This window comes from Rhipicephalus sanguineus, chromosome 1 (genome assembly GCF_013339695.2).
Source record: "Rhipicephalus sanguineus isolate Rsan-2018 chromosome 1, BIME_Rsan_1.4, whole genome shotgun sequence".
NCBI classification, from domain to species: Eukaryota; Metazoa; Arthropoda; class Arachnida; order Ixodida; family Ixodidae; genus Rhipicephalus; species Rhipicephalus sanguineus.
In genome coordinates, this window is record NC_051176.1 from 249,627,135 (window position 1) to 249,653,719 (window position 26,585).

General features: G+C 46.9%; 1 protein-coding gene across 1 annotated transcript; it reads right to left on the reverse strand.

Moving 5' to 3' along the window:
- Positions 1–25,587, reverse strand: LOC119377127 (uncharacterized). Its single transcript, XM_037646724.2, has 10 exons — positions 25,340–25,587; positions 12,757–12,961; positions 10,344–10,450; positions 9,908–10,113; positions 9,287–9,470; positions 8,549–8,720; positions 4,538–4,629; positions 4,311–4,455; positions 3,276–3,533; positions 1–224 (listed from the first exon to the last, which is right to left on the reverse strand). The coding sequence occupies exons 1-10, from the start codon at positions 25,463–25,465 to the stop codon at positions 94–96; spliced, it is 1,626 nt and encodes a 541-aa protein (XP_037502652.1). The 5' UTR covers positions 25,466–25,587; the 3' UTR covers positions 1–93.
- Positions 25,588–26,585: the final 998 nt, after the last annotated feature.

Genomic DNA, 26,585 nt, shown 5'->3' on the forward strand with positions numbered 1-26,585 from the left:
TAGGGATGTTGAAGTAGCGTTTATTGGCAGCGTTGTATTGTGGGCGGCGGTAGTAAGGCCAGCGTCTCCTTGGCGGGCATCGGCAGCCGTGGACTAGGCAGTTCTGTGCTGTCGCAGAAAGTTGGACCGTAGTTCCCGGCGAAGATACTGGCCCGTCGGGGACTTCGGAAGGCCGGATACAAACTCCAGGCCGCCGTGCAGCTGCATCGCATGCTCCACTTGCTCTGGAAGTAATAAGTGGAATATATTGTATTTTCTGTAACATCGTATCTCTTCATTTATTGTTGCCGTATAGGGCTATAGCATCATGCCGCCACCATCGCATCCATCAGGCAGTCGCTATTTTTGCGGTCGCGTAGCACCAGTTGGGCAGTTTGTAGTATTTTTGCGTATCGTTTCCACTGCATATCTCCGTCTATACAGATATATGACTCGTTTGAATGTCGCAATGATTGGGCCGACAGTAACATGCGTTAGTGCAGCGCGAAACTACACGGGCGATGACGAAGGCTGTTCTGTGGAAATCCTCAAAGTGGAGAAAGTTTCGTCATTGCGAAATTCTCTTAATGATTCACGAAGAAAACTCGTACGTGTTTCTCTCTCGCCTGGACGGCACTTTTCTTTATACGCTGGCACTTGAGTGAAAAGTGTCGTTGGTAAGGAATGTGTTCAATTAAAAAAAAAAAGAATAGCTGGTCTTGCTGGTATGGTGTCGTTTTGGTACGGTGCAAAAGCATACATGTAGCGAAAACGCAGCACAGCGTTTACGTAAATTTCCGGGGAAAATAGTTTCCAGGGCAGGGGCTCACTTAAAACTGTTGATTTGCGCGCTCCTCTCGTTTTGTAGATGGGAGCCTGTCGAAGGTTAAAGTTATGCTGAGTGCCGCATGAGACAACATTGTTGTGTCAGCAGATGCCGACGCTAATCTTACCGCCAGTCTTATAGGTAGCAAAGCCTATCTAACCTTCCAGGGGCGTAGCGAGAAATTTTTTTCAGGGAGGTTGAGGGGGGGGGGGGGGGGTCCGATCCCCCTCTTATGTATGTCCGTACGTGTGTTTGTGTGTGGGCGTGTACGTATATAAGCATGCAAAATGTAAAAATTTCGGGCGGGGGAGGGGGGTTGAACCCTTCACCTCTCTGGCTACACCAATGTAACCAACATGGTGGAGCCATGTAGGATGCGGCAATAAACGAACGCCGCCGTGTATCCATCAAACTTCGCTTGGAAGCGCTTCAGAAGCGGCGCGCCAGCGCGCCTCTATTTCATATTTCGTGTACTAAGCGGGTTTTTGTTTTTTCTTGGAAGAAACAACCAGGCAAATTTCAGCGCGAAATAAATGCTTGATTTCAAGGTTATTTGAGGCGGCCTGTAACATTATAATTGACATATAACGATTCAAGCAATAATTCAATGTCTACCAATTAAAACAATTAACATTTAATTATGAAATAGATTGGTTCCAAGCACACGCGACTACCGCTAATGTGCCGTTGGTCTATTTTTCTAGGGCTCCTTTTTTTTTTACACGAAAGTCGTTTATACCGGGGTCCACCAAGACTTTGTTGACACAATTTCCGTCACGGATGTGATGTCAGTAAAATGCACACGAAGAAATGACAAAGAAAAAGCAGAAGAGAAAGCTTCGTTCATTGGGATGACTTGGCAGCCGAACCCATGACCTCTCGGTCCGCGACTGTAAGAGCTTTTACAAACGCATCTTATATCTTTCACACCTTCTCCCTTTCACAATGACCTTGGTTGACGTCGGGCGGTGTCGCCGTCTTGGAGAGGTGAAGTACTCCATCGTGACACTAACAAGCGCCGGCAGGACGCGCTTCGGTAGTCTCAGAGCAGCAGAAGCTGGCTGCCCGATTTCCACTCCCAGTTCGTTTCATAGTTTCAGTGAGTGCTTTGTTGCAGATAGAAACACACCAGCGGGAGCGGAATGCCTTCGCGCGTTCACGGCACCTTGCACGGCTCGAGCTACGCGAGCTCCGCCTATCGCGTTCCTGAAGCGCTGTGTGGTGGTGTATGCATGGGCAGAAGTGTAGGTTAACTGAAGAGCGCACACCTTGCCGTTTATCTCCTCAAATGACGACGCTTTCCACGGGCGCACATCGAGTACTGGTGATTATGTGCTTGTTGATGCCATCTTTGCGCGGGATCCACCATACGCTGTGTCCTGGTTTATGTTGACTACTTCAGATACCACAAAGGTTTAATCATGATCGTTGACGTATGGCCGTCGGGACGGAGATGTGCCACTAGGATGAATGTAGGTGCGTCCACGCACCTACCTCACTGGCAGCCAAAAACCAACAGAATTGTGCAAGCTCTCATTTATCAATGTACAATGAACATTGAACTACTTTTGTAAAGGCACGTTTCACTTTTGTGTTATACCGACTCCTGTGACGGAGGGATCAACCATGTCTTTTTTTAGCTTCCATTCTTAGTCCAAGTGAATAATTGATTAGATTTAACATCCCAAAACCACGATATGGTTACGAAGGACGCCGTAGTGGAGGGCTCCGGAAATTTCGACCACCTGGGGGGTTCTTTAACGTGCACCTGAATCTAAGTACACGGGTCTCAAGCATTTTCGCCCCCCATCGAAAGGCCGGGATTCGATCCCGCGACCTTCAGGTCAGCAGTCGAGCACCATGACCACTAGACCACCGCGGCGGGTTTCTTGGTTCAAGTTAGGTGGACACCCTGCATACAAGAACCGAACTTCATAGGAACGCGGGCAATATGATATATTACGCCATCAACAACTCGTTATGACCTTGAAACCATGCACGGACAGGAGTCAAGGTTCTTTCTTGGGTGTCGCGCATAGACTGACTTTAGTAGCGACATTTGAACTTAGTGCTTAGGCCGTACTCTGCGTTGGAACCTGGGTTTTGCGGGTTTCTAACATCACTTTCTCCAATAAAGGTTTCTGCACCGTTCTGAAGGATACATCCGTCAACCGTTGTTTATTGGTGCTGTATTAATACGCCTTTCTCCTGAGCACTCCTGTATCTTCACGAAACCTTAATTCTATCATTGACGGTACGCATGCGCATCAACATGTTTCGTGTGTGCTGCATTTCCATGCGAACCATCTGAAGTGAGCGCGAGATTAGGCTCGAATCCGATAGCTCCCTGCGGTGACGAAGTACACTTGTTAACTCCAAATGCCTTCAATGAAACACTTGAGGAAGTAAAACTAGAGTGAGCAAAACCTGCTCCTCGACACTGCGCGACGGAAGCATAATATGCACGCACCGGAGACGTGCAGGAGTAGCTCCTGCGCGAGCGCGTCGTCGGCGCTGACGCCGTCGGCGAGCACGACGAAGGCCCTGGGAACCTCGCCCATCTGCGGGTGGGGAATGCCCACGACGAGCGCCTCGGCGACAGCCGGGTGGCTCAGCAGGAGCTGCTCCAACTCGGCCGGCACCACGTGCACGTCCAGGCAGCGAATCAGGTCCTTCACTCGCTCCACCACGCACACGTTGCCGTCTTCATCGAAGTGGCCCACATCCCCTGCATCGGGACACTGGTGATACAGAACGCGCGGGACTTTTGTCTACGCAGGGGGTTTTATTTATCTCATATGCAGGTCTTTGAATGCCCTCTGAGGCAACTGTTTTGCGCAAGAATGGCACACGTGTCTTGACGTGATCCTGGCAAGTTCTTACATTTGTCTGCGCAATGCGCACTAGCCCGCCACACGAAAAATTAAAAAATGGGCCTGTGAAGCGCACGCTCGGCCCATGATCAGCATGGGCGCCATGCTTTTTCAACCTTAAAGGGCTCCTACACCACCCAGAGGTAGAAATTTAGTTGTGTTGTTGCAGTTGTACACGAGTCTACAAGAAACACATGCCCGCGAGAATTTTTCGAAATGGTGCCGTAATATCGGAGTTGCATGCGTTTGATAATCAAAATGCGGCCCTCACTGGTTTCGCTCTTTTCTTCGCTACGCTCCGTTCCCGTCTCTCCTCCTGGCCGAGTGTTCCTTCTCGCTGTGCGAGGAAAGAATTCAGGGAGCGCGCGTATCTGCTGGCAGACAAACAGGCTTTTGCTGCTGCTGCTGCTGTCATGACCATTATTGATTCTATTGGTGATGTCACGACCCACGACCAACTCTGGGGGTCGTGGGTCGTGACATATATATATATTATATATATATATATATATATATATATATATATATATATATATATATATCGGAGGTGGTTTGGAGCGCTTTAAGAGTTGTCGAAGGTTCACCAAACCCCCGCGCATACCCACGATGATTAAATAAAAGCTTGTTCGTACCTGTGTGCAGCCAGCCGTCAGCATCGATCGTTTGGTCTGTGGCTTCCCTGTTGTTAATGTAACCTTTCATGACTTGAGGACCTCGGGCACAGATCTCGCCGTCTTCATTGGGACCCACCGACTCTTTGGTGTGGATGTCGATGACCTATAAGGTAGAGAAAGACGCTTTGGCTTTGTGACAAACATCCGTTGCTGTTACTTTTAAAGACAGCAAGAACGCGACTTACTTTTATTTCAGTCATTGGGAAAGGAGCCCCTATTGATTCTGGGTTTGTCGTAGGCATAGTCATGAAACCAGTCAACTCTGTCATGGAATAACCTGGGCGAATCGAAAAAAAAAAAGAAACTTGCAGAACCAACTTATATGTTGGAATTATCTACGTAAAGCGAATCTTTGTGCATTTGTCGATAACTATGCGTGCAACTGTATTATCATGCAATGTTTACGTTTAGGCACCGCACATATCATAACTTTAATGCCATGCACTGTTTGGGCATGCATGACACCGGTCGTTCACAAACTGCCGAAATGCAATCTTATGCGAATACAGATATAGCATAGTTATATTGTGATATGTGGACGCAGTGATGCGCCATATGAAGCCGAAAGCTATGTTTGATGTTGGTTGAGGGAAGACTGGACAGGAGAGGTGCATGCAGATATAAGTACGACACCAAAGACAGCGGTATTAGATGAGGTTGTTATTTGCCCGTTTCATTCCTGCGAACTAGCGCGCGCACGAATCGCCTCAAAAAGCTATATACTTAGCATTGGCACGAGATAAGCTAGCGTGTGATTGTGGACTAATTGTTAGAGCATCGCGCTGTTTTGTTGCGAGGCCGATATTCCATCTCATGATTGGACACACGCTTATTTTTTTTTTTTTTTGTTCTAGTCGGGAAGACAGCAGATACACTCTAAGCCAAAATCGAGTATTTGGGGAGTATTTCTGCCACACAACAATAATCGTCATCTGGCTTGATCGCGTTTCCTTTCTTGAAAACCCAGCTCTCGTCACTTTCCTGTCAAGAATGCTATGTCACGCTGATAACGCGCGCGCCGTTCGTGACCGGGAAGTGCCGCGACCGCGGTGATAACGCGAGGAAAGCACGCGAGGTGGATGACGATTGTTGTTGTGTGGCAGAAACACTCCCAAAATACTCGATTTTGGCTTAGAGTGTACCACGGTCAGCAAAGGTTGGCAGGGATCGCGAACGAATTAAGATTGCGGTCAATCATATTTAAACTGCTGCATGAAACCAAATATGTGCACAGTGCGCGAAGAGTGCTGTTTTCCCGATTATGATGTGTGTGCGTTTGTTAATTGCTGCTGTTGCGCGGACATTGCCCGAACAAACAGTATATACCGAACATACCTCTCGGCAGGGCTGGGCAAAGATACTTTGAAATTGTATCGCGATACGATACAAGATACTAAGGCAAGAAGTATTGGAGATACAGATACAGGATACTGCCGCAATAATTGTGTCCGATACGATACTTGGCAATTGTATCTTAAGATACTTCGATACATTCTTAAATTTGTTATTATAGATCCATACAATGTAGAAGCAAGCGCCTATACACGAAGATGTCTCCTTGAAAATTTCTGACTGTGACCTATTTAGTTTCACTTGCATGAAATGTCTGTTAGTATCTCAAACGTTTTGCCCTTCTTGCTCAGAGTTTCCTTGCAAAGCAACTTATTGGGGCTTGTTTTAGCTTCTTCACAGGACAACTCGTTATACACTTCGCTGACAGCGGTTCTTGCATGTCATTTTTGTAATTGATGGGAGCCGCTGCTCAGCTTGCCGACCAGCTAGCGGGTTGCCATATAATCACAATAACGTCAATATGCCGTCTTCGCACGACGGCACAAATACAGGTGTGGACGTTTACCTTGTCCGTAAAAGACAGTTTGCACAAACAATATCGTATATCCGGACAGGTGTACAGCAGCAACAACGCTAATAGCGACTTTTTTTTTCTAGGGGGGGGGGGGGGGAGTGGCGCGGGGAACGCATGGTGTATACGGGGCTTGTGACCCTTCGCTAGCGGCCCGGCCGGCACACATGACCGTCTCCGTTTCATTTGTTTTTATTTTCTAAATAAGTATGTTCGTGAGCTACACAGACATGACTGGTCTCAAGCATTTCTTTCATGGGGAACAAGCGGTCATCATGTGCTGAAACATAACCGTGGAACAAAAACTCTATATTTCAATCCGCGTCCAAATTTCACTCGTTATGTACATCCGTATCGTCGTTTCTGGAATCCAGACTCCAAATTCCCTTCAGAAATGACCTATATATGAGATATGTGAAAGGCTTCCTTTCAAATGGCAACGTCATTTTGTTCAAACTCTCGCGACTCCACCATCTTCACTGTCCCGGCCTTTGGAGCTAAATTTCGTGACTGCGTTCCGCCGGCTATAAGCTGAGTTTGAGACTCCTGTTGTATACGTAGATGACGTAAAACTGCAATGAATTTCCATGTTCTACTTAACTGCTGGCGTAAGGGATTCTTTGTTGATATACTCACTAACGTGCAATCTTTTAGTAATTTTTCTTGAACGAGAGAACAAGTGCAACACAGAAATATCTCAGACGTATCGTATAGCTGCACAAAGCATCACAGGCCACCGCCGCTATTAGCGCTATTGCCGCTTATAGCTCCCATTACGTAGCGATTAGCAATAACAAAAATATTTAAGAAGGCCTAAAACAGGAAAACAAATATAAGTAAAATAGAGAGGTGGTTGTTTAACAAACATTCACATTGAATGAGTACAGAAATACGATACAGACGGCGCCCTTTAACAGCTATGATCATGAAGTACCGTCAACTTACCTGCTGAGGCCTGGCCCGTAGCCAGGAATTTTTTTTTTTTTGGGGGGGGGGGGAGTGGCCTGGGCCCCTAGACCCGGGCCACTTCCCCTCCCCCCTCCCCCCCCCCCCCCTCAACCAGGCCCTTAGCCAGGGGGCTAAGGGCCTGGTTGAGACAATAGAAAATTAACTGCCTATAAAAAAGTGCCTGAAACGGCTCGTTGGGACGCTCATGAGGAAAACGGAGCATTCAGTAAAACAACGTTTCTCGAATCCCCTTCTTAACATCTTTAAGATGGCTCTTCCATGATTAAAATGCAAACTCAATTTCGCTATTTTCCTAAGCGGTAAGCAGAATGTTTTGTACTGTATACTCAAGGCACGCCCACATAGTAATATATTTGTTTTCAAAATCACCTTGGTAACGTGCAAGCGTGTTAACAGTAGTAGAAATAACGCAGACAGAAGAATAAAGCAGCAATCGTTTTTTGGGAGCGCGTTACAAAAGACATACTGCATTGACCAGACCGGAAAAACAGTGCGTAGACCTAGGTAATGTATGTGATGCAAAATGACTGCTAAGAAAGCACTTGTGCTAATATTCAAATTATGATTTCATAAATTCTTTGAATAAATGTAGATGGAAGTGAAAAACTGCGGTACGCCAAGATATTTCCTGTTAGATAAACGCTTGCTCTATTAGATCTAGCATCACTACCTGTGGGTGCTAAAGTTGTTAGAATTTTATTTGCATATAAGTTAATTCATTGCATGCAAGTAAAACTTACATCCACGAGATCCTTCAAATCGCTGATATCTAAAATCCACGCGACGCAAAGCAACCCCATTCTGGCACGCATCACACTTCGTTACGGATCAAGACGCAAGAGAATCTGCAATAACGACATTGTAACAACATCAGAATTTGCGCGATAGACGCCGCACGCAGTGGAGTACGCCGCGCAGGGCAGTGGCTAAGAGCAAGTGTCGCGGCATTGGCGCAACTAAAAAGAAAGGAAATCGAGAAAACAAAAGGTACGTAGGCTGGGCGTAGACGTCGGCGTGCTTGTCTTCCTGATCTTCTACCCTCAATGAACGACTCTGGGGTAAAAATAAAATAACGTCACTGCCCTTAGACTTATTCAGATCGCTTAGCGGCACTATTACCAACTTGAGAAGAGGAGTTTGGCCAGCGATTATTGCTTTGCACGGCTGTGCTGCGATAGAAGTATCTTGTATCTTAAGATACACGATACATTAGCGAATGTATCGGGAATAGATACAGATACTCGTCTTTCGAGACGTATCGCGATACAGATACAAGATACCCATAGTGTATCTAAGATAGTATCTATGATACATGTATCTTCGATACTGCCCAGCACTGCCTCTCGGACATCCGCACTCTTACCGAAGTAGATGTGGTCCAGCTTGAACTTCTCTTTGAAATCTTCTATGATGGAAGCCGGCAAGACGCCTCCACCGAGCCCGGCACTCGTCCAGCTGGTCAAATTGTACTTGGAAACCAGGGGGCTGTTGGCTAGTGTCATCAGGCGCGTAGGCATCAGCGGCACATGTGTTATCTGGCAGAGAAGACGACACGCGCATATAGTCACTTGCAGCCGCCTCACGCGCGTTTATCGAACAGCATAGCCCAAGGGAATTCTCGATCACGTGTTGCTGCCACGGATCCCAGTTTTGACCGTGCGTGCCTTGTCATCTGACTTCATTTTGCATGCACACCCGTATAAAGCTCCACATACCACGTTGGCACAGAAATCTCGTACGCGCGCTACGAAATATTTTGTACTAGAAAATATAAGTGTACGACTCGCAGGGGCGGCTCTAAAGTGGACCAGTGCGAGGGCCACAACTAATATTACTTCCTGCCCTGGCATATCTCTCCTCCTTGAACCAAAGTAATGGACTTACTTCCTGTTCCCCCAACGAAAATGCCCATGCTCCCCCATCAGAAAAAATTACGGCGCCATCTTTGACGACTCCGGTGTTTATTCTTATATCCAGTAGAATAAAGACTGCAGGCAAATTACAGATGACGCAAGGCACAGGCAAATCTCTAATCATCGGTAAATTAAATCGTTTGCGAAGTGCATGAAGGAGGGTTATAGTGGTGGAAGCATCTACATACGCGATATTTCTCGATGGCAGCAAATATGTCCTCAGTCTCCGTGGAGGACAGCAGCACCTGCGTGCAGCCTCGAAGGCAGTTCCCAAGAACTGTGACAATGCCTGACAGGTGCACAGGCGGCATCCAATCCAGCGTCACTGGGCGAACCACGCGGGCATTGGCTACCGGCAGCGTGGCCGTCCACCTGCGCCGTTGTTGCATGTAGTAGATGTCAACGAGCGGTGAGGCTTGAGGCATCATATTTAGCACCGATTATATTCAAATTTAGAAAAATCGAAATTGATGCCTGTAAAGTGGCGCTGTGCGTACACACAGAGTGACGAGTGTCTATAGACACTGCTTCTGTAAGAGGCATGTTCGGTTAGTGTGGGGGAAATTGGCGTCTCTCGTCGCGGACAGGTTCCTCAGCACACGTCGCCGTTTCCGTACGTGTCTCCCAAGGAGTGAGAGAATATACAACGCTGCTTGTAGTTTTGGTGCTTTGCCGAGGGCTATCGGCATCACGTACGTATGGCATGGTGTTTGCGGAAGTCATGATGGCAACACTCTTTTCCGCGCGTAAACGACTCTCGCAATGGGATGAACTATAGCGAGCAGGAAGCAGATGACAGGTATACGTACGCGTCCCACATGATCTGAGTAGCGACGAAGTTGTGGTGTGTGAGCATGACGCCCTTCGGCGCCCCAGTGGTACCTCCCGAGTAGGTGATCACCATGACGGCCTCGCGTGGGTCCAGGACAGGCTCGCGAAGAGTCAGAGCTTCGCCTTCGGCTACCAGCTCGTCGTACGACTTGCACCCTTCGCAGTCGCCGTAACACACAACGCCCTGCATGAGCGAACACCGCGTCTCGCAGAGACAGCGCGTGCCAGCGTCAAACCACCGCTGCGAGGGCCGCGAAACGAAGCTGAGTGGAAGAGGGTGTTTTCGCTCAGTGAAGATCAAATTGGTCCACAAAGTTCGATCAACGGCTCTGCTGCCAAGTATACTGCTCAACGCCGTGTATATACTTTCCTACACGCGACAGTAACTATACGAACGCTTTCTGCTTTCCGTACCTTGAAGTTTTCGAGTCCCTTGGCAGCCTCGAGCATCTTCGGACAGTGTTCAGGCTCGGCAAATACTAACGACGGCTTGGAATCTTCAAGCTGGTACTTGAACTCTCCTGCAAACGGCGATGTTGTAGACATGAATGTAGTGCACTCTATGGAAACACAGAACCCCGGCACATACACCTAAAACTCCCCTGGAACTAGTGAGGTGTAACATACTCCTAACTTCCAAGGAACATATTAGCGAAATAATTTCTGAAGAAAATGAGCGGATAAATTACGAGCGCAGGTTATCTTTCCCATTCCTCGAACGTCCTCGCCTACGGGCGTGGCGGACGCAGTCGGTTGCTGACTGAAGTGCGCAGTTCTTGTCCAAATTCGAAACGCAGATTTTTAAATTAGTTCAGCCGTTTTAGTTATGCGTCTATAAATAAACACACAAAGCAAGTATAAGCGCAGTATTCATATCGCGCATCTCGCCGCCTACGTGCCAACTGTCGTTCACATGCAGCTCCGTGGTAATCTGCTCTGTCACGGCACGTGGAGCGCTTCGAGGCTGCCTTCGAGAGGGGTGACGAGCAAACCACTGTTTGAAAAGTAGACGTCCAGAGAGGAGGTAACAATGGCCACTCCACATGCGATCTTCATGCATTTTTTCCGTGCACGGCTACAAAAATTTTGCTGCGTTGCCCACATGCAAGCACCGTTTGCTATCCCCGGAACGTGTTTCCTCACCAAGCTCGGATGAGCGATTCAGGGCGCCTTCAGAAAAGATAACTGACGCATTTCGACCATATCTCAAAGCGCTCTAAGTAGTTTATGCTGCGGTAGCCAGTTCCAGTTTCGTTTAAACTTGTATATACTATATACGTAGTGACTTGACGCTGCATTAGATTAATGAATTTCTGCAATTTTACGTGCCGAAACCACAATATGATTATGAGGCACGCCGCAGTGGAGTACTCATATTCTCGCATTTCACCCCCACCGAATTGCGGCCGCCGTGGCCGGGAATCGAACCGGCGTCCTCGACCTTAGCAGCGCGGCACCTGCATGACATCGCAATGTTTTCGTACTCGCTCCGGTCCGATCTAAAGTCCCTAGATTTTTCCCTGTTCTTTAGGGACTTTAGTCCGATCCGCTCGGTCGCCTCCCATGCTGACATACTTGTCGTGCGTGATGCCAGATGTGGCAGCATATACAGGGTTTTCTTTTTTTTTTTTTGACGCTATAGGGCTTTTATAAAAAATGCTGAAGCACCTGTCGTCTTCGCGTATACGTCGAGGCGAAAATGAACGCGGTGGTAAAATTTCACCACATATTCTGACATCACTGCTCAGCCAAACGTAATATTTTAGCTAGGAATGACGAACTTGTAATTCCCAATATGCTTTAGCTTTTGCTTTAGCACAGAAAAATACTTACTCCTTGAACGGAAACCACTTATAGAACGGCCTTCGTACACCAGCAGGTGCGGGCTCCCCGAGGATAGTGCTTGGTTTTCGCTACCTATGAAGTGGGCAGGCTGTACGTGACGTCATCGCGAGGCTGTCATTTTCTTGTACTACAGCCAGCACAGTAAATAAAAAGCGGCGCTGTATCTCGTTCTGTTATCTCCAGAAGCACATCTAGTCGGAGCTGTGAATCTTACTAAATAATGGCGTACGTTGACGTCACGTGACGTCAACGTACGCCATTACTTCGTACGCTTCGCAGCTTCCACTATCACTACCCATAGATTACGTTTGCTATTCGCACTGCTAAGTTTTGGCGTCCAAGCGGTATGCGTCTGAGCACTAACATAATGATAATAATACCTATAATCGGTTACAAGCCAATAATGAATACAAGCTCCGCGCCCAGAGCTACGTCGCGCCTGTCATTCATCTGTGCAAGAAAGTCGTGCGAGGTGGTTTCCGTTCGAACCGCAAGTACTTTTTCGCTGCTAATGTAAATACTACGCATATTGCGAATTAAAAGCTCGCCGTCCTTTTGGCTGAGCAGTGACGTCGGAATCTTTGCCGAAATTTGGCAAGAAGTTCAAGTTTTCGACCAAAAACCAGCAACACGAACATGTGTCCTGTGTGGGAAAATCACCCTACCTGAAATACGCAAATGGTGCTTGACGTCACGAAAATGAGCAAATGCGATTGGATAGGACAACTTATGCAATGTGACATCGACTGCTGTGGGCGGAACTTGCTTTTATTCTTATAGGTTGTAACCGACTATGAAGTACTGGCGTAGGCGCTGCCAAATTCCGCCATATTTTCCTCCTTTTTTTTTTTTTTTCGCGTATGCGTATGCAGTCACCCTGCAGTCAAGCCAAGCAGGGCATGCAGGATGACGAACGCGACAATGCGGTGGTATGTGGCAACGTCCGGAGTGACGCCCCCGGTCGGCTGGGCACTTCGCTTACGGATTGTTTCGCCGCGGACCGACAGCAGCGTGCATCCAGAGCGGATGACCGCGAGCGCAGTGACGAGGAATTCTAGGATGAGGCCGCAGCGGACGCCCACCAAGTCGCCTGGCTGGAGGCCGAGCCGCTGCAGGGTACATGCCAGCCTGTAGCTGGCTTGCAGAACCTCGCGGTACGTCTGCCGCCGGCCGCTCACTGCGCCAATCTGTGCCAGAAACAGTCATTAAAAAAAAAAAAAAACGAGCGATATGTTCCTTAATTTTCTTCGTCTGATTGCAAAATTTTGTTCTACGAATCTGTTCTAAGGCTAAGAGGCAAAAGTTATTGAAAAGAAAAAAAAAAAACATGTTTGATCCCTCCGTCATAGGAATCGGTATAACACGAAAGTAAACCGTGTCTTCACTGGAGTATAGTTCATTGTTTGTTGTACATTGATGTATGAGAGCTTGCACAATGTCCATTAGTGTTTGGCAGCTATAGCACCGCTTGAAGTGGATGTACCCACGTTGATGCTTAGTGGCACATCTCCATGCCGACGACAGAGCGTATGCTGAATCCCGTGCAAATCCGGCCCCGACCGTTCGCATCACCTTCTCAATCGCTAGCCTATATAGCTTTGCTTCTCGGTGGATACCTCAGCCGTTTCAAGCTATCTTAGAATGCCTACTGCAAGTACAGCTGGGAAGTCCCTACTACGCCATAATTATTCCTTCTGCCAATTGGCAAAATACCCGTCCGTAGGGGACACGTGCATCTGCCCACTTTGTTGATGCTGTTGTTGATGACGATGATTAGTTATGCCTGAGCGCTTTGTCATGGGTGGGCCTTTAAACCACTCACTCGTTGCGCAACTCATATGTTTTGACGCCTGATGAAATTCTACTCTTATGCCACGTGTTATTACATGTGGTAATGACACTCCTCACGCTCCTCCTCACTCAATTTCGAGCACCGGCGTCGCTCTGTGGTAGAACACCTGCTTGCCACGCAGAAAGCGTGGGCTCGATTCCCACTCGAACCGATTATTTTTTATTATTATTTATTTATTTGTATCTATTGCGATTTTTCGCTCACAACCAACGACGCCGACGCCGGGATTTCTGTGAAACGAGCTCTTAACGCTATCGTGTTAAAATTATCAAATTATGGGAGGGTTATGCGGCCACGATGCTAGTAGCTTACGTAAACATCACGTGCGAACCTTGCAAAGAAAAATTAAAAAGACATGATGGCATAGAGTTAGTGTCACCGACGACAGTTCTCTAAGATCGTAGCTAGCTGTCTGTTGTTTCGCGACCGCAATGGAGACGATTGTGGAGTCGAGACGATCGCACGTGTGTACTTGAACATACTTTACCTTAGTATACAAAGATTACAGCGTCTTTCGCTGAACTATAAGATAGGCAAGCTTGACAATGGCCTTCGGACGCTTCTGACGTTGCTGCCTACATCAGCGCAAAAGGCACCAAAGATAGGCTGAGCCACCATACGTCCCACGAAACACAAAACCTCTAAAAAACGTCTCGAAACGGCTACAAACGACTATAGACGTCTTGGTCTACGAGAAGACCTAAAATAGACATTAAAAAAAACATTTACGCCTTAAATGTGCCATGCATACTGTTTATTAGCATTTTCAACAGCTACGGCATAGCCAGAGTCTATTTTGCCAAACAAGTTCATAACGTCTACTTCGAGACATCTTTTAGACATTTTGTCTAAAAGTGCGAGTCCACAACGACTACCTCAGTCATTCTTCGAATGTTTTCTCGAGAAGGGCCAATATGTCAAAACGGCATGCCAAAAGAGCGGTGACCGTCGGTTTTACTCAAACAAATTGCGCAGACAACAAAACCCCTAAAATAATTGTTTTTCACACCGCAACGCGATGTATACCTGTAGACATATTACTATCAACAGATAACGCTGCCTCTAGCAGCATGCTCGTACAGCAGCGACTGACAACAGGAGCAAAACGCAGGCACGCACGCAGCGCACCGTGCACTCAGCTTCGGCGGCACTCATGTTGAAACGTGTCCTTCACGATCGTGCACCGGAGATTGCGGAGGGGCCCTTTGGCGTCGTTTTGCGCTGGCAGCAGCTCGGTGTTCATTGTTTTGCGTTTTGTGTAGCGTTGCTAGCTTTTATGCACGGTTCACTGGCTGTTAACTGGTATTAAGTAACTGTACTCATGCCGTTTGCCGCATATTTTCCATCAGTGTTTCGTGAAACACGCTCTACTGTGTGTTTTTGCCGACGGTAGCCGACGCTTCGTTACAACAATGGCCGGATCTGCTCGCCACCTTCGTTGCAGCTAGGAAGCAGCTACTCGGATAACGTAGTACTTCTTTCGGTAAGTGAAATTAAGTGCACCTGACTTTTCGTCGTTACTGCTGGAACTATAGCTGCTGTTAAATATGACAGTTCTTCGTTGGTGGTTGAACCTTGGTCGAACGCGAAACTATAAATGGAGGACGCGACCGCGCGCAGTATCAGCGCCTTACAACGGCGATAATCTGCGAGACCGGCAACAGTACGCGCAGGCGCACAAAGCAGCGCTAGCGCAAGCGTCGTCTGCCACGCTGTTCCTTTCAGGACGATGCACGCCCTACCACAATGACTGTATTAGTCTCCTTAGATAAAAAAAGGGAAAACAAAAGCGGTGTGAACAAAACCATGCGCACAACTTAAACCGTGATCTACCAATTCATGTCACCTAAAGAAGGTGCTAGTATTGGCAGCAGCGCATGCTGTTGAACGCAAACGTGGAGATGAAAAAAAAAACGAAAACGTTCGTGACGTTTCTATCTGCGATTGTGCGCACTCCGGGCGCCTTTAACAAAGAAAGGGAGTGTTTGATCCTGAAAGGAACAGCCTGGCAGACGACGCTTGCGCTAGCGCTGCTTCGTGCGCCTGCGCGTACTGCTGCCAGTCTCGCAGATTATCGCCGTTGTAAGGCGCTGATACTGCGTGCGGTCGACACTCGCGCGATATTATTAAAAATGCTGGAGGCTGTACCTCGCTTTGTGGGTGCAGTTATGATTGATTGTCGTTTAAAAATAAATGACAGCATTTTATCAAATCTGTAATTGGAAATCTGACTTTAGAATGACTTGATTCTCTGTTATTTGTTGTAAATTATATTTAGCTTTCTTGTTTTTTCTTGTATGCAGCTTTTCTTCACTGCTGTTTGTACAAGACATTAGGCCTGAGACCGCGCCAAGTGTGGAAGCCAGTGCAGTTTCTTTGACGGGACCTGGAGTGCATTCATGCAGAACCTGAATTTATGTTGCTACCGTGTGTGGTAGTAAGAGTCTGTGGCCCACAACCGAAGGAGAAAACGGAACCAAAGAGGACGACGACGGTGTGCGCGAGCGAGTCGCTCGCGAAGCTCGAGAGCTGGAGAACAGGCGTTACAGCCCGTCAGTCTTTCAATATGGATGCATCACTTACTCAGTCAATTTCTTCTATTGTTGAGAAAGTAGTGGAAAAGTCCCTAGAAAAACTTCTGCTGAACATATCAGAGACATTGGCTCAAGTGATTTCGGCGCAGTTATCTGGCATTTCGGAGCAGTTAGCCAAGAGCGTTCAGAATCCTTTGGTACTATATAAGTCTTCACTTGGGTCTCTATCAGGTATTTCTAGTATTAATGTCAAGCAAGCTTCTAACTCACGAATGTCTGATCAAGAATGTCTGTCCGATTCCGGCTCTCAGAGTATTCAGGATGTAGACATGGATGCCCGGATGCTTAAACGCACCATATCTCCAACTCACAAGAAGCACAGTTCTTCTCCTAAATCCAAGAAAAGTGTGAAGGAGTCTTTGACCAGAAATGATTTTTTAAAAGATAGTATTTTGGATCAAGCAGTTGCGACTGCTTGTCTGTCATCACAATAGGGTGTCTTAGAGTCCTTCAGTGGAATTGCTGTTCTATACTTTCTGCTGTCACCGATTTATTATACCTTATTTCTCAGAATTCTCCGGACGTTATTTTATTACAAGAAACTTGGTTGTCTTCAGGTCAAACGTTTCATCTACCAAATTATAAATGTTTCCGGCTAGACAGGAATTCACGAGGTGGAGGAATAGCGTTTTTCATCGCATCAAAATTTTGTCATAGAGCGAAAGTTGTTTTCCAGACAATGTCAAGTGATCACGAAGTTTTAGTATTAGAAATTGAAACTCCAGGATCGGGTCCAATCACTCTTGTGAACAGCTACTTTCCGATTGGCGTAAAAGATGAACGTATTCTTGACTCCGCTCAGAGTCTCTGTAGACCGAATACGTTATTAGCGGGTGACTTTAATTCGCACCACGTGTCTTGGGGGTATCGCACAGACGCATCAGGAAGAATTTTGTGGAACTGGATCTGTAAAAACAACTATACATGTCTCAATTCCAAAGTTCCTACTTTTGCAAGAGGTACTTCAAGATCTGTTTTAGACTTATCATTCGCTAGCTCAACCCTTCTTATCTCTTCTTGGTCTGTAGCGAATACTGCAACTAATAGTGATCACTGCCCAATAGTGATTGATATTAATTACTCCTTGGTCCCATTGGATATCCCAACTCACAGTTTTGTTAACTATTCCAAATTTAAAACTTGCCTACAGTCAGCTTTGTCCTCTCTGACCAATTCCGATAGTGGTATTAAAGCTATGAGTCTGTGTTCGGTTTTAAAATGCTCTATGAAGAAATCGCAGTTTACGGTAACCTCAGCAAAAGAAAGACCTGTGAGTGGTTGGTGGGATTCAGAGTGTGAACGAGAGTACAGGCGTAGAAAGGCCGCATGGAAAAAACTTCTCCACAACCAGTGCCCTACTAATTGGAGTAACTATAAATTCGCCAAAGCGATGTTTAAGAGAACTGTTTCCATGGTGAAAGCTAAGTATGATGAAAACCGTTATACTTTTCTCTCAAAGAGTAGGAACAAGAAAGCCCTTTTTCGATTTCTTAGGTCGCGCAAAATTATCCCTTCGCCCATAAACATTGAATCCGTTGTTCTCTCTCCATCAGAATTGGCTGACTTATTAGATGGCATCGCACTAGGCTTACAAAAGCGCTTCACCTCTCAACTGCAATCCGTTTTCCCCAAACCTTCTTGTGTGAATGATTTCGAGCGAGTAGCTATAGAAGAACTTGCAAGTGTTGTTCACACACTTCCCAATTCAGCTCCAGGGCCAGATGGCATTTCAACAGGTATGTTAAAATTGCTATTTGAGGTGTCTTCTCAGGACCTTCTCAATCTTGTCAATTACTCACTCAAGAATGGCTGGGTTCCTCCAGATTGGAGAACTGCAAAAATAATTCCACTGCTCAAAAAACAAGGAGGAGGTGTACATATTGATAATATCAGACCTATCGCACTAACTTCACATGTTATTAAATTAATTGAAAGAGTTGTGTACAATATGATAAACAAATTTATAGCAGCTAACTCAATTCTGAGCCCATGTCAGATAGGCTTTAGACCAGGATATTCTATATGGTTTGCACATGTAGATTTAGAGGGACGGATTAAGCTTGCTCGGCACAGGCGGCAATATTCAGCATTGGTAACATTAGATTTGGCTAAGGCATACGACAGTGTAGAACATGCTACCTTGCTCAACTGTCTAACAAACTTGAACTTCCCGCAATATATTATTAATTGGCTGTATGAGTTTTTAAAGGATAGAAAATTTTACTGTTCCCAGCGTGGCTTATGTTCCCCAAAATATAGTCAGTCCAGAGGAGTCCCTCAAGGTTCCGTTCTTTCTCCTGTTTTATTTAATGTTCTATTAAGTTCAGTTCCTATGAAGACTAACGTTCATCTGTTTGTATATGCAGATGACATCGCGTTTTTCTCTTCTGCGTGTGATATTCAGTCATTGCATGCTACACTACAATCATATTTAGGAACTTTAGAGTTATGGTTTGAACAGATACGAATGACACTAAACGTCAGTAAATGTTCCGTTATTGTTTTTCCTTTGAATGCTCCAATTAGCATTTCACTACAGTACCGTCAAGAAATAATTCCCCAAAAAGACTGCGTTAAGTATTTGGGGGTGTTTTATGACGAAAAACTAACTTGGCTACATCACATTGAGCATATTAAATCGAAGGCAACTAGCAATATTGGAATGCTTCGTAAACTTGGTCGTCACCCCACTGGGTTACGCAGGGACAATCTCCTTATGATTTACCGTATGTATGTTCGCCCGATTCTAGAATTTGGTTGCGTGTTATTCTCTGGGGGGCCAGCATACAAAATTAATCCCCTGGTTCTTTTAGAGCGCGAGGCTCTTCGTAGTTGTCTAGGGGTTTCCGAAATTTACAGCGAACAGTGTTCTATATCAAGAAGCCCGAGTACCTACTCTGACTTGCAGATTCCGCATTCTTACGGTCAACACGTATTTAAAAATTTACGCATCTTCTCTAAGACGTTTACAGTTTGTATTCATTTCTGAATCGAGATCATTTTTTAATGAGCCATGGTCTCGGATACATAAGCCGCAAGTTTTGTTTGTGCAGGAGCAGCTAGATCCTTTACAGGTGAATATACGCAACATTGTTTCAAACGATTACTCATTGGCTAAGACAAAATTGAATTCGATGATATATTCCCATCCAATTCTAAATTTCTTCCCTCTAGATATCTGAAAGGCTTGCTAGAAGACCATTTAGGTCAGTTGGGAATTTTTAACGTAATTGCTACTGATGCATCCATGCGTGAAGAGAAAGCGGGAGTAGGTATTTTCTCAGAGGCTTTATCTTGGTCATTCTCACTGCGACTCCCGGATTATACTCCAATATTTGAAGCAGAGCTCTTAGCAATTCTTTTAGCCCTTCGCAAGCTTTCAGCAAATGAGTCGTCAGCTCTAATAGTCACTGATTCGAAATCTGTCTGTAGTGCTCTCACTTCAGCTTCTCCGCCCGAGTCCTCCTCCTCAAATGTGTTCATGTCATTAATTCCTAAAAACTTAAGCACTGTGCGGTTGGTATGGGTGCCAGGCCACCGTGGCATATTTTTAAACGAGATGGCGGATGTTCTCGCGCGGTGGTCCCTAGATGGTCCTGCAATGTACATTGTACCAGATACAGACTTTATTACTGCATCTAGATTCCGAAAATACTCATTACATCAGGATTCCATGAAAGCAAGATTACCACAGCAAGAATATGGTCACCTTTCTTTTCCTTGGAACAATAAATGGTGTCCCTCTCGTAAATTGGAGGTGTCCCTTACTAAACTTCGATGCCGTATTCCTCCTCTAAATTTTTATTTACACAGGGCTGGTCTGGTTCCGTCCCCTCTTTGCTTTTTATGTCAAGAGCCTGAAAACATTGATCACTTTTTAATACATTGCCGTCATTTCTCTAGTCACAGGAAAAAACATTTCGAATATTTATTCAGAAATTTGAACATTCCTCTAGATTCTGCCAATATTCTTTCCCTTGGGGCGTCTTCTCTGGGCCACAGCAACAGGAACGTTTGCATAGCTGTCTGCGAATTTCTTCGAGACACAAGAAGAGTTCCTTATTAAGTTATTTCCTATTGCAATTTGGTATTTTATAATTCTTTTCTCTAATTGATTATTTTCGATATTACGGTTCTTTTCTCATTCTATTGGCACATAACCCAAAGATTCTTATTTTATTTTCAATACTCGCTTGTAGTCCGATTAATTCAATTACTTTTGCCTAAATTTTAAATTTCCATGTAATGTTTACCGCCGGTTTCATGGCCAATCCCCCTTTGTGGGTAAGAGCCACTAGAAGAGGATCAAGCAAGCAAGCAAAACGTCGCCGGCTCGGAGAACGCGGCCAGGAACGAGCGTCCCGGGAACGAGCAATCGTTACGGGCCGGGCCTAGCAGCTGTTCCTGTGGTGAACGAGCGTGCGGGCCAGGAGCCGAGATCGTGGCCTCGGCGCCACGTCCAGGCGGTTCCGGCGCAACCCGAGCTGACCCCGTTCCGGAGCCGAGATCGTGGCCGTGGTGCCACATCCCAGTTGGCCGTCGTCAGCGTGGGCCTGTGCGTTCCGCGACGAGCGGGTCGTCGTCTGCTCGTGCACCTTCGCACGACTTCATCACTCACCTGTCCGCTTCGTGCTGGCATCGTCGCTACCTGACTGCGGTACTGTGAGTGACGCTCGACGGGCCTATACGTCAGGACGCTCCGATCCTCTTGAGTGTGGGTTATAAACTCTGAGATTTAAGACTTGAGGGATATTTGTATTGTTAAGTCAGACAAAGCGTGTGTAATTGTGTGTGTGTCAAGTCGATAAATGTGTTCCTTGTTCGTGTCTTGGTTTTCCTGCATCTGAGGGCCCAAGAACCACCACATTTGGCGAGCCTGCCATGGTGGTGGCGAGCCTGCAAATGTGGTGGTTCTTGGGCTCTCAGATGCAGGAAAACCAAGGCACGAACAAGAAACACATTTATCGACTTGACACACACAATTACACACGCTTTGTCTCACTGAACAATACTGATCGATATCCCTAAGTCCTAAATTTTAGAGTTTTAACCACACGCGAGAGCATCGGCGCGTCCTGACGTATAGGCCCGTCGAGCGTCACTCACAGTACGGCAGTCAGGTAGCGACGATGCCAGCACGAAGCGGACAGGTGAGTGATGAAGTCGTGCGAAGGTGCACGAGCAGACGACGACCCGCTCGTCGCGGAACGCACAGGCCCACGCTGACGACGACCAACTCGGATGTGGCACCACGGCCACGATCTCGGCTCCTGGCCCGCACGCTCGTTCACCACAGGAACAGCTGCTAGGCCCGGCCCGTAACGATTGCTCGTTCCCGGGACGCTCGTTCCTGGCCGCGTTCTTCCAGCCGGCGACGTTCTCCAGCTCTCGAGCTTCGCGAGCGACTCGCTCGCGCACACCGTCGTCGTCCTCTTTGGTTCCGTTTTCTCCTTCGGTTGTGGGCCACAGACTCTTACTACCACACGTGGCAATCAGCTTCACCTTGTGCGGTCACCTTCTGTCGTATTTTGTACCACATTCGGTTGCGCTTTATTAGGGGCCAAGTACCGTAGGGGCTCGGCTTGTCGGCGGTGCATCGTCGTCTGCTGTCGCCGCATACATCGTCGTGACCATTTGCTTGCCTGCATCGTCTTGTCCTGTCCATTTGCTTGAGCGCAAGAGAGGGTGCCACCACAGGCGTGCGCGCAGGGTGGGCAGGGGGGGCGCCCCCCCCTAATCACCTAAGAGGGGGGGGCGCAAAATCTGCCCCATACATTGACTTAGTAGGGTGGGGGGCGCTGCGATGAACCTTTGCCCCCCCCCCCCCCCCTGATGGGGAACCTTGCGCACGCCTATCGGTGCCACCGCCTCAGCGCTCACTGTGTGGCGAGAGAGAGCGAACGGCGCGCGTTGACTATGGAAACGCTCTTTCTGCGATGAACGCTGAACTACCAGCTCGCGAGGAACGAGAACGCGCCCTCGCCCGCAAGAGACAACGCCGATGCAGGCAGCGTCTGCTAGCGAGTTTCTTGAAAAAACCGACTGCTCGCCCTGCACAACCGTTCACCGGCCACCCCGTATATATAGGCTCTGGATCTTGACCTGCAATGTAGTGCCGCTGGGAGATTTCTCTTGTGCGTAGTTGAACAGTAAAGATTCGCAGCGTGCACTTTAACTAAAAGCGGACTGCGGGTGTCTGTGTCTAATCTTCCGTCTGTCTCTCATTTTGTCAATTAGCAGTGATTTCGTTGTGGGAAACACCGGCGCACACTGCATATGCTTGGCCCGTCACAGGTTTCACGTTAGTGGAGCTGAAACATCCTTCCCTACATGCCTTTTTTAATTAATAAAACCGATTTTACAAGATCATGGAATAATTTATTGCTTCTGATAAACATAATTATTTGTGCGCCATACACTAAACGTCATTTATGAAGTACGTGTTCATCCTCTGCGTGTTCAGATTTATTATTTGTTCGATAGTAAACCGATGTGTTCTATATATGAAAATTGGATAAATATGGTGTGCTGAAGTAATTTTCCCGGCATATGGCATTGACACATGGCACGTCGAAAATTTAAAAGTGCCACAGTGTGGACACGGCTGGATGAACAGGTATGTTAGCATAAGCGTGCGCACGTGGGGGCAGGGGGGTGGCCGCCTCCCCCCCCTCTATTCACCTAAGAGGGGGGGGGTGCAAAGTCAGCCCCACACATTGACATAATAGGGAGGGGGGCGCTGCGACTCGGGAGGGGGGGAGGCGCAATGTCAGCGCCATACATTGACATAATTGGGAGGGGGGCGCTGCGACGAACCTTCACCCCCGCCCCCCCCTAAGGGGAACCCTGCGCGCGCCTATGTATGTTAGTGATGTTGCTCGAGTGGTCACCTGCACAACTACTGACATAGGAAATGGGAGAAAAAACAGCCAAGAACTCCCGCGGGAGCTGTTTTCTGTTATAAAATAAGCTATTATAACTGTGCAACATGTTTGGTCGGCAGCCTGACGGATCCCTATGGTAGCCGTCAGGCTGCCGACCAAACATGCTGCAAAGACAGTTATATTAGCTTAATTGTTTTTTTATTTCTAAAGCCATTGCAACAAAATTACGAAAACGTCTAAAAAACGTCATAGCTTGATCTTGTCAAGACGTTTTTTTTAAAGACAACTTTTAGCGTCACATTAGCACGGCTATCCGACGGTCGGATAGCCGTCTACGGCTACAGAATGTCTTCACCAAGACATCTATTAGCCCTTTCGGCTAGCCGTTCAAGACGTTTTTTAGACGTGAAATAGCTTCTTTTGTGTTTCATGGGGTGGCCTGTGCTCATATTCGCACGGATTGTATTGCTGTATTTCATCTCGGCCCCTAGAATTTCAATTTCATGCTGTCCGTGCATAAGTAATACTTTCTGCATCATTTCTCATCCTTCGCAGCATATATATATATATATATATATATATATATATATATATATATATATATATATATATATATATATATATATATATATATATATATATATATCGAACTCGACTTTGCAATATATATGAACAAACGCGATAGAAACTGCGTGATGGGTGTCTTGTGCTGCAGGCAGCTCTTGTCCTACGTCGGCTATATATAATGACAACAGATATCAGCTGCTTGCATGCCGGTATATCAAACGCTTTTACGTGTGGAGCACTTTAGGCGCCCGGGCTGTCGTATGCTGTCGTCGCTTGGCGTAACGCAGGCAAAACCACGTATAAAAATAGAAAAAAAGGAGGAAGCAAGCGAGAAATAGAGAGAGAAAGGAAGAGAAAAAAAATAGGAAGAAAAATATAAATAATTAGAAATAAAGAGAGAAAATAAAGACAGAAAAACGTAAAAAGAGAAAAAGAAAGAAAAAAATAAAGAGAAACAAAGAAGGCTGCGCAGCTCCGCACTTCCTTCAGGCTTGGCACTACTAGTAGGAAGCTGCCTTGATTTTTTTCCCCTTTTTGTTTGTATATTTACCCTCCTGTTCGCCTCATTGCATTTCACACCACTTGAAAAACTAACTTTGTTTAGACTGGTTGAACGCCCCTTCTCCTTCACGGGGTGGCGGGTTCGATTCAACTGGGGCGGGACGCAAGAACGCTAGCGTACTTACGTCTTTGTACACGTTCCCGCATAGCCAGAATTCGGAGCGCTCCATTTCGTACGGGCGTCCCTCAGAGCGCACAGTTCTGGCTGGGACGTTAAACCCCACCGTTTAGTTTTATATTGTCAAAATGATGATCCAACTTTCGTATAAACATCAATTATACTTCAGCATCCAACAAATAAGCGCTGTTTATAAAAAATAAGTGCGTAAAAGGCACCACGTAAGCTTTTTCGAAACACGTAAGTTTAGCGCAGTGATATACATATACGTAAAGCGTTAATGGTATACCCCAGTCGAGAGCTCCTCTTTGGTTGAACAATTAAGAAGCAGTCGAGAATGCATCGCCATGTACAGCTGCGCGATTTGCATGTATAGATAAGATGCAGAGGAAGTCGAGACATTCGAGCCAGGAACTGACTTCAGCACTTTTTTGTATCGGAAAAAAATAGCACTATACGATAAAGCATGAGCACTTAGCGAGCGAACGGTCTGGCACAACCACTTGACACAGATGAAGAAGAGGAGAAATGTGTCCCGTGAAACGACAACACCGAGCATGCCACGCTCTAGAGAATAGCTATATTTCTCGCCTTAAATGTTTTGCAAGACTTTATACACAGAATCACTGATCGCAAGAAACGCGTGTGCATCGCGGGCTGTTTCTTTGAAAATCACATTCACGCACAAGCACATCGGCATGTAACTGTAAAACCTTAGCGCGGATATGTATACGGCTGAAACAAGAAGACGCTTCTCAAAAGTCAGACCGCGGGCACGAAAGTTTAGGTTGAACCACTTAATTGCCTCCCCGAAAGCTGGGCGTATACGTTTCGACAGATTCTTTGCATTTTTCGTCGTTTGACCCGATGTGCCGACTTCGGTACCCAGAGATATCTACACCATCCGCGAATCTGTCCATGCTCTGCTACCACACATGTCAACCTCGTCGGACTTGTTTGCTGAGCGCGGAGGTATGTAGGGCGCCCACCTGACAGACCGAGTCCCCGTGCTTGGACAGTGCGTTGACCATGAGGCGACTGTAGGTGAGCCCCTTGGGGATGGGCATTGGCGAGTACGCCGAGCGCAGGATCTTGCTCTCCGGGTCGAAAGACATCGCGACAGGTTCTAACCACGGAGCTTCTGCGTCTCGTGGCCGCGCGCTATCTTTCTCGACTTTAGTGCCGCGCCGCCGGTCGTCCCCCCTTGCCTTTCTATCGACGCCTTTGGGGCTATCAGCGCCGGCCCGTGGCAGGTCATCTTAGATTCGAGCCCTTACGCGCAGCGGTGAGTCAGATAAGGGCGCGAGGAATCGGCGCATGTGTATCGACGACGGTGAGCGTGCCCTCCGCGAAATTCCTTCGCCAGAAGGTAAGGCGTGCAAACAGGTGGACGCAAGAGAAGACTATAGCCCGACGACGCCGGCATTTGTGTTGTTCTCTTCTCTTTTGTTCGTGTTTGCACGCCTTACCTTACGCCGTACTTTCTTTCGTAATGAATCCCAACCAACTACCATAGCTCAACTTTCCGTTGTCCCATCCTTCGCCAGATTCCGTTCCTCGGGATTTTGTGACAATGTCCTGGTGGATACACTGACATCTGACCTCTGCTGGTGTATAGCCAGAGGTCTCACGAAAATGCGGCGGCATCATTATGACTCCTGTCTGAGAAAAGTTCTCCATGTCTATATATTTACAAATATGAGCACACTAAGCGCAAATAATCGGAGACAAGAAAGGAACAATGTAACGACGTGGACTGGCGTTCACCTCGAACTATCATTGGGGAGAAAATACAAAACGCCGGCCGAACTATCTTTTATACAGACAAATGTGTTATCAATAAACGAAAAGTATTAAAGGGGACCATGCAGAAATTTCATTGCTTTGTCCGTAATATTGATAATTGCATGGAACATACACACAGATATCGCCATGGCCGCCGCGTTAGTGCAGTGGTTACGGTGCTTGGCTGCTGACCCGAAGGCTGCGGGTTCGATGCCGGCCGCGGCAGTCGCATTTTCGATGGAGGCGAAAATGCTAGAGGTCCGTGTACTTGAACATGCACGTTAAAGAATTAAAGATTTAGGTGCACATTAAAGAACCACAGGTCGTCGAAATTTCCGGAGCACTCCTCTACGGCGTGCCTCACATCGTGGCTTTGGCGCTTAAAGGCCGAGACAGGCGTTACGATTTTCCATCCGATGCGACGTCCGACGCGGTGGTGCGGAAGCCAGA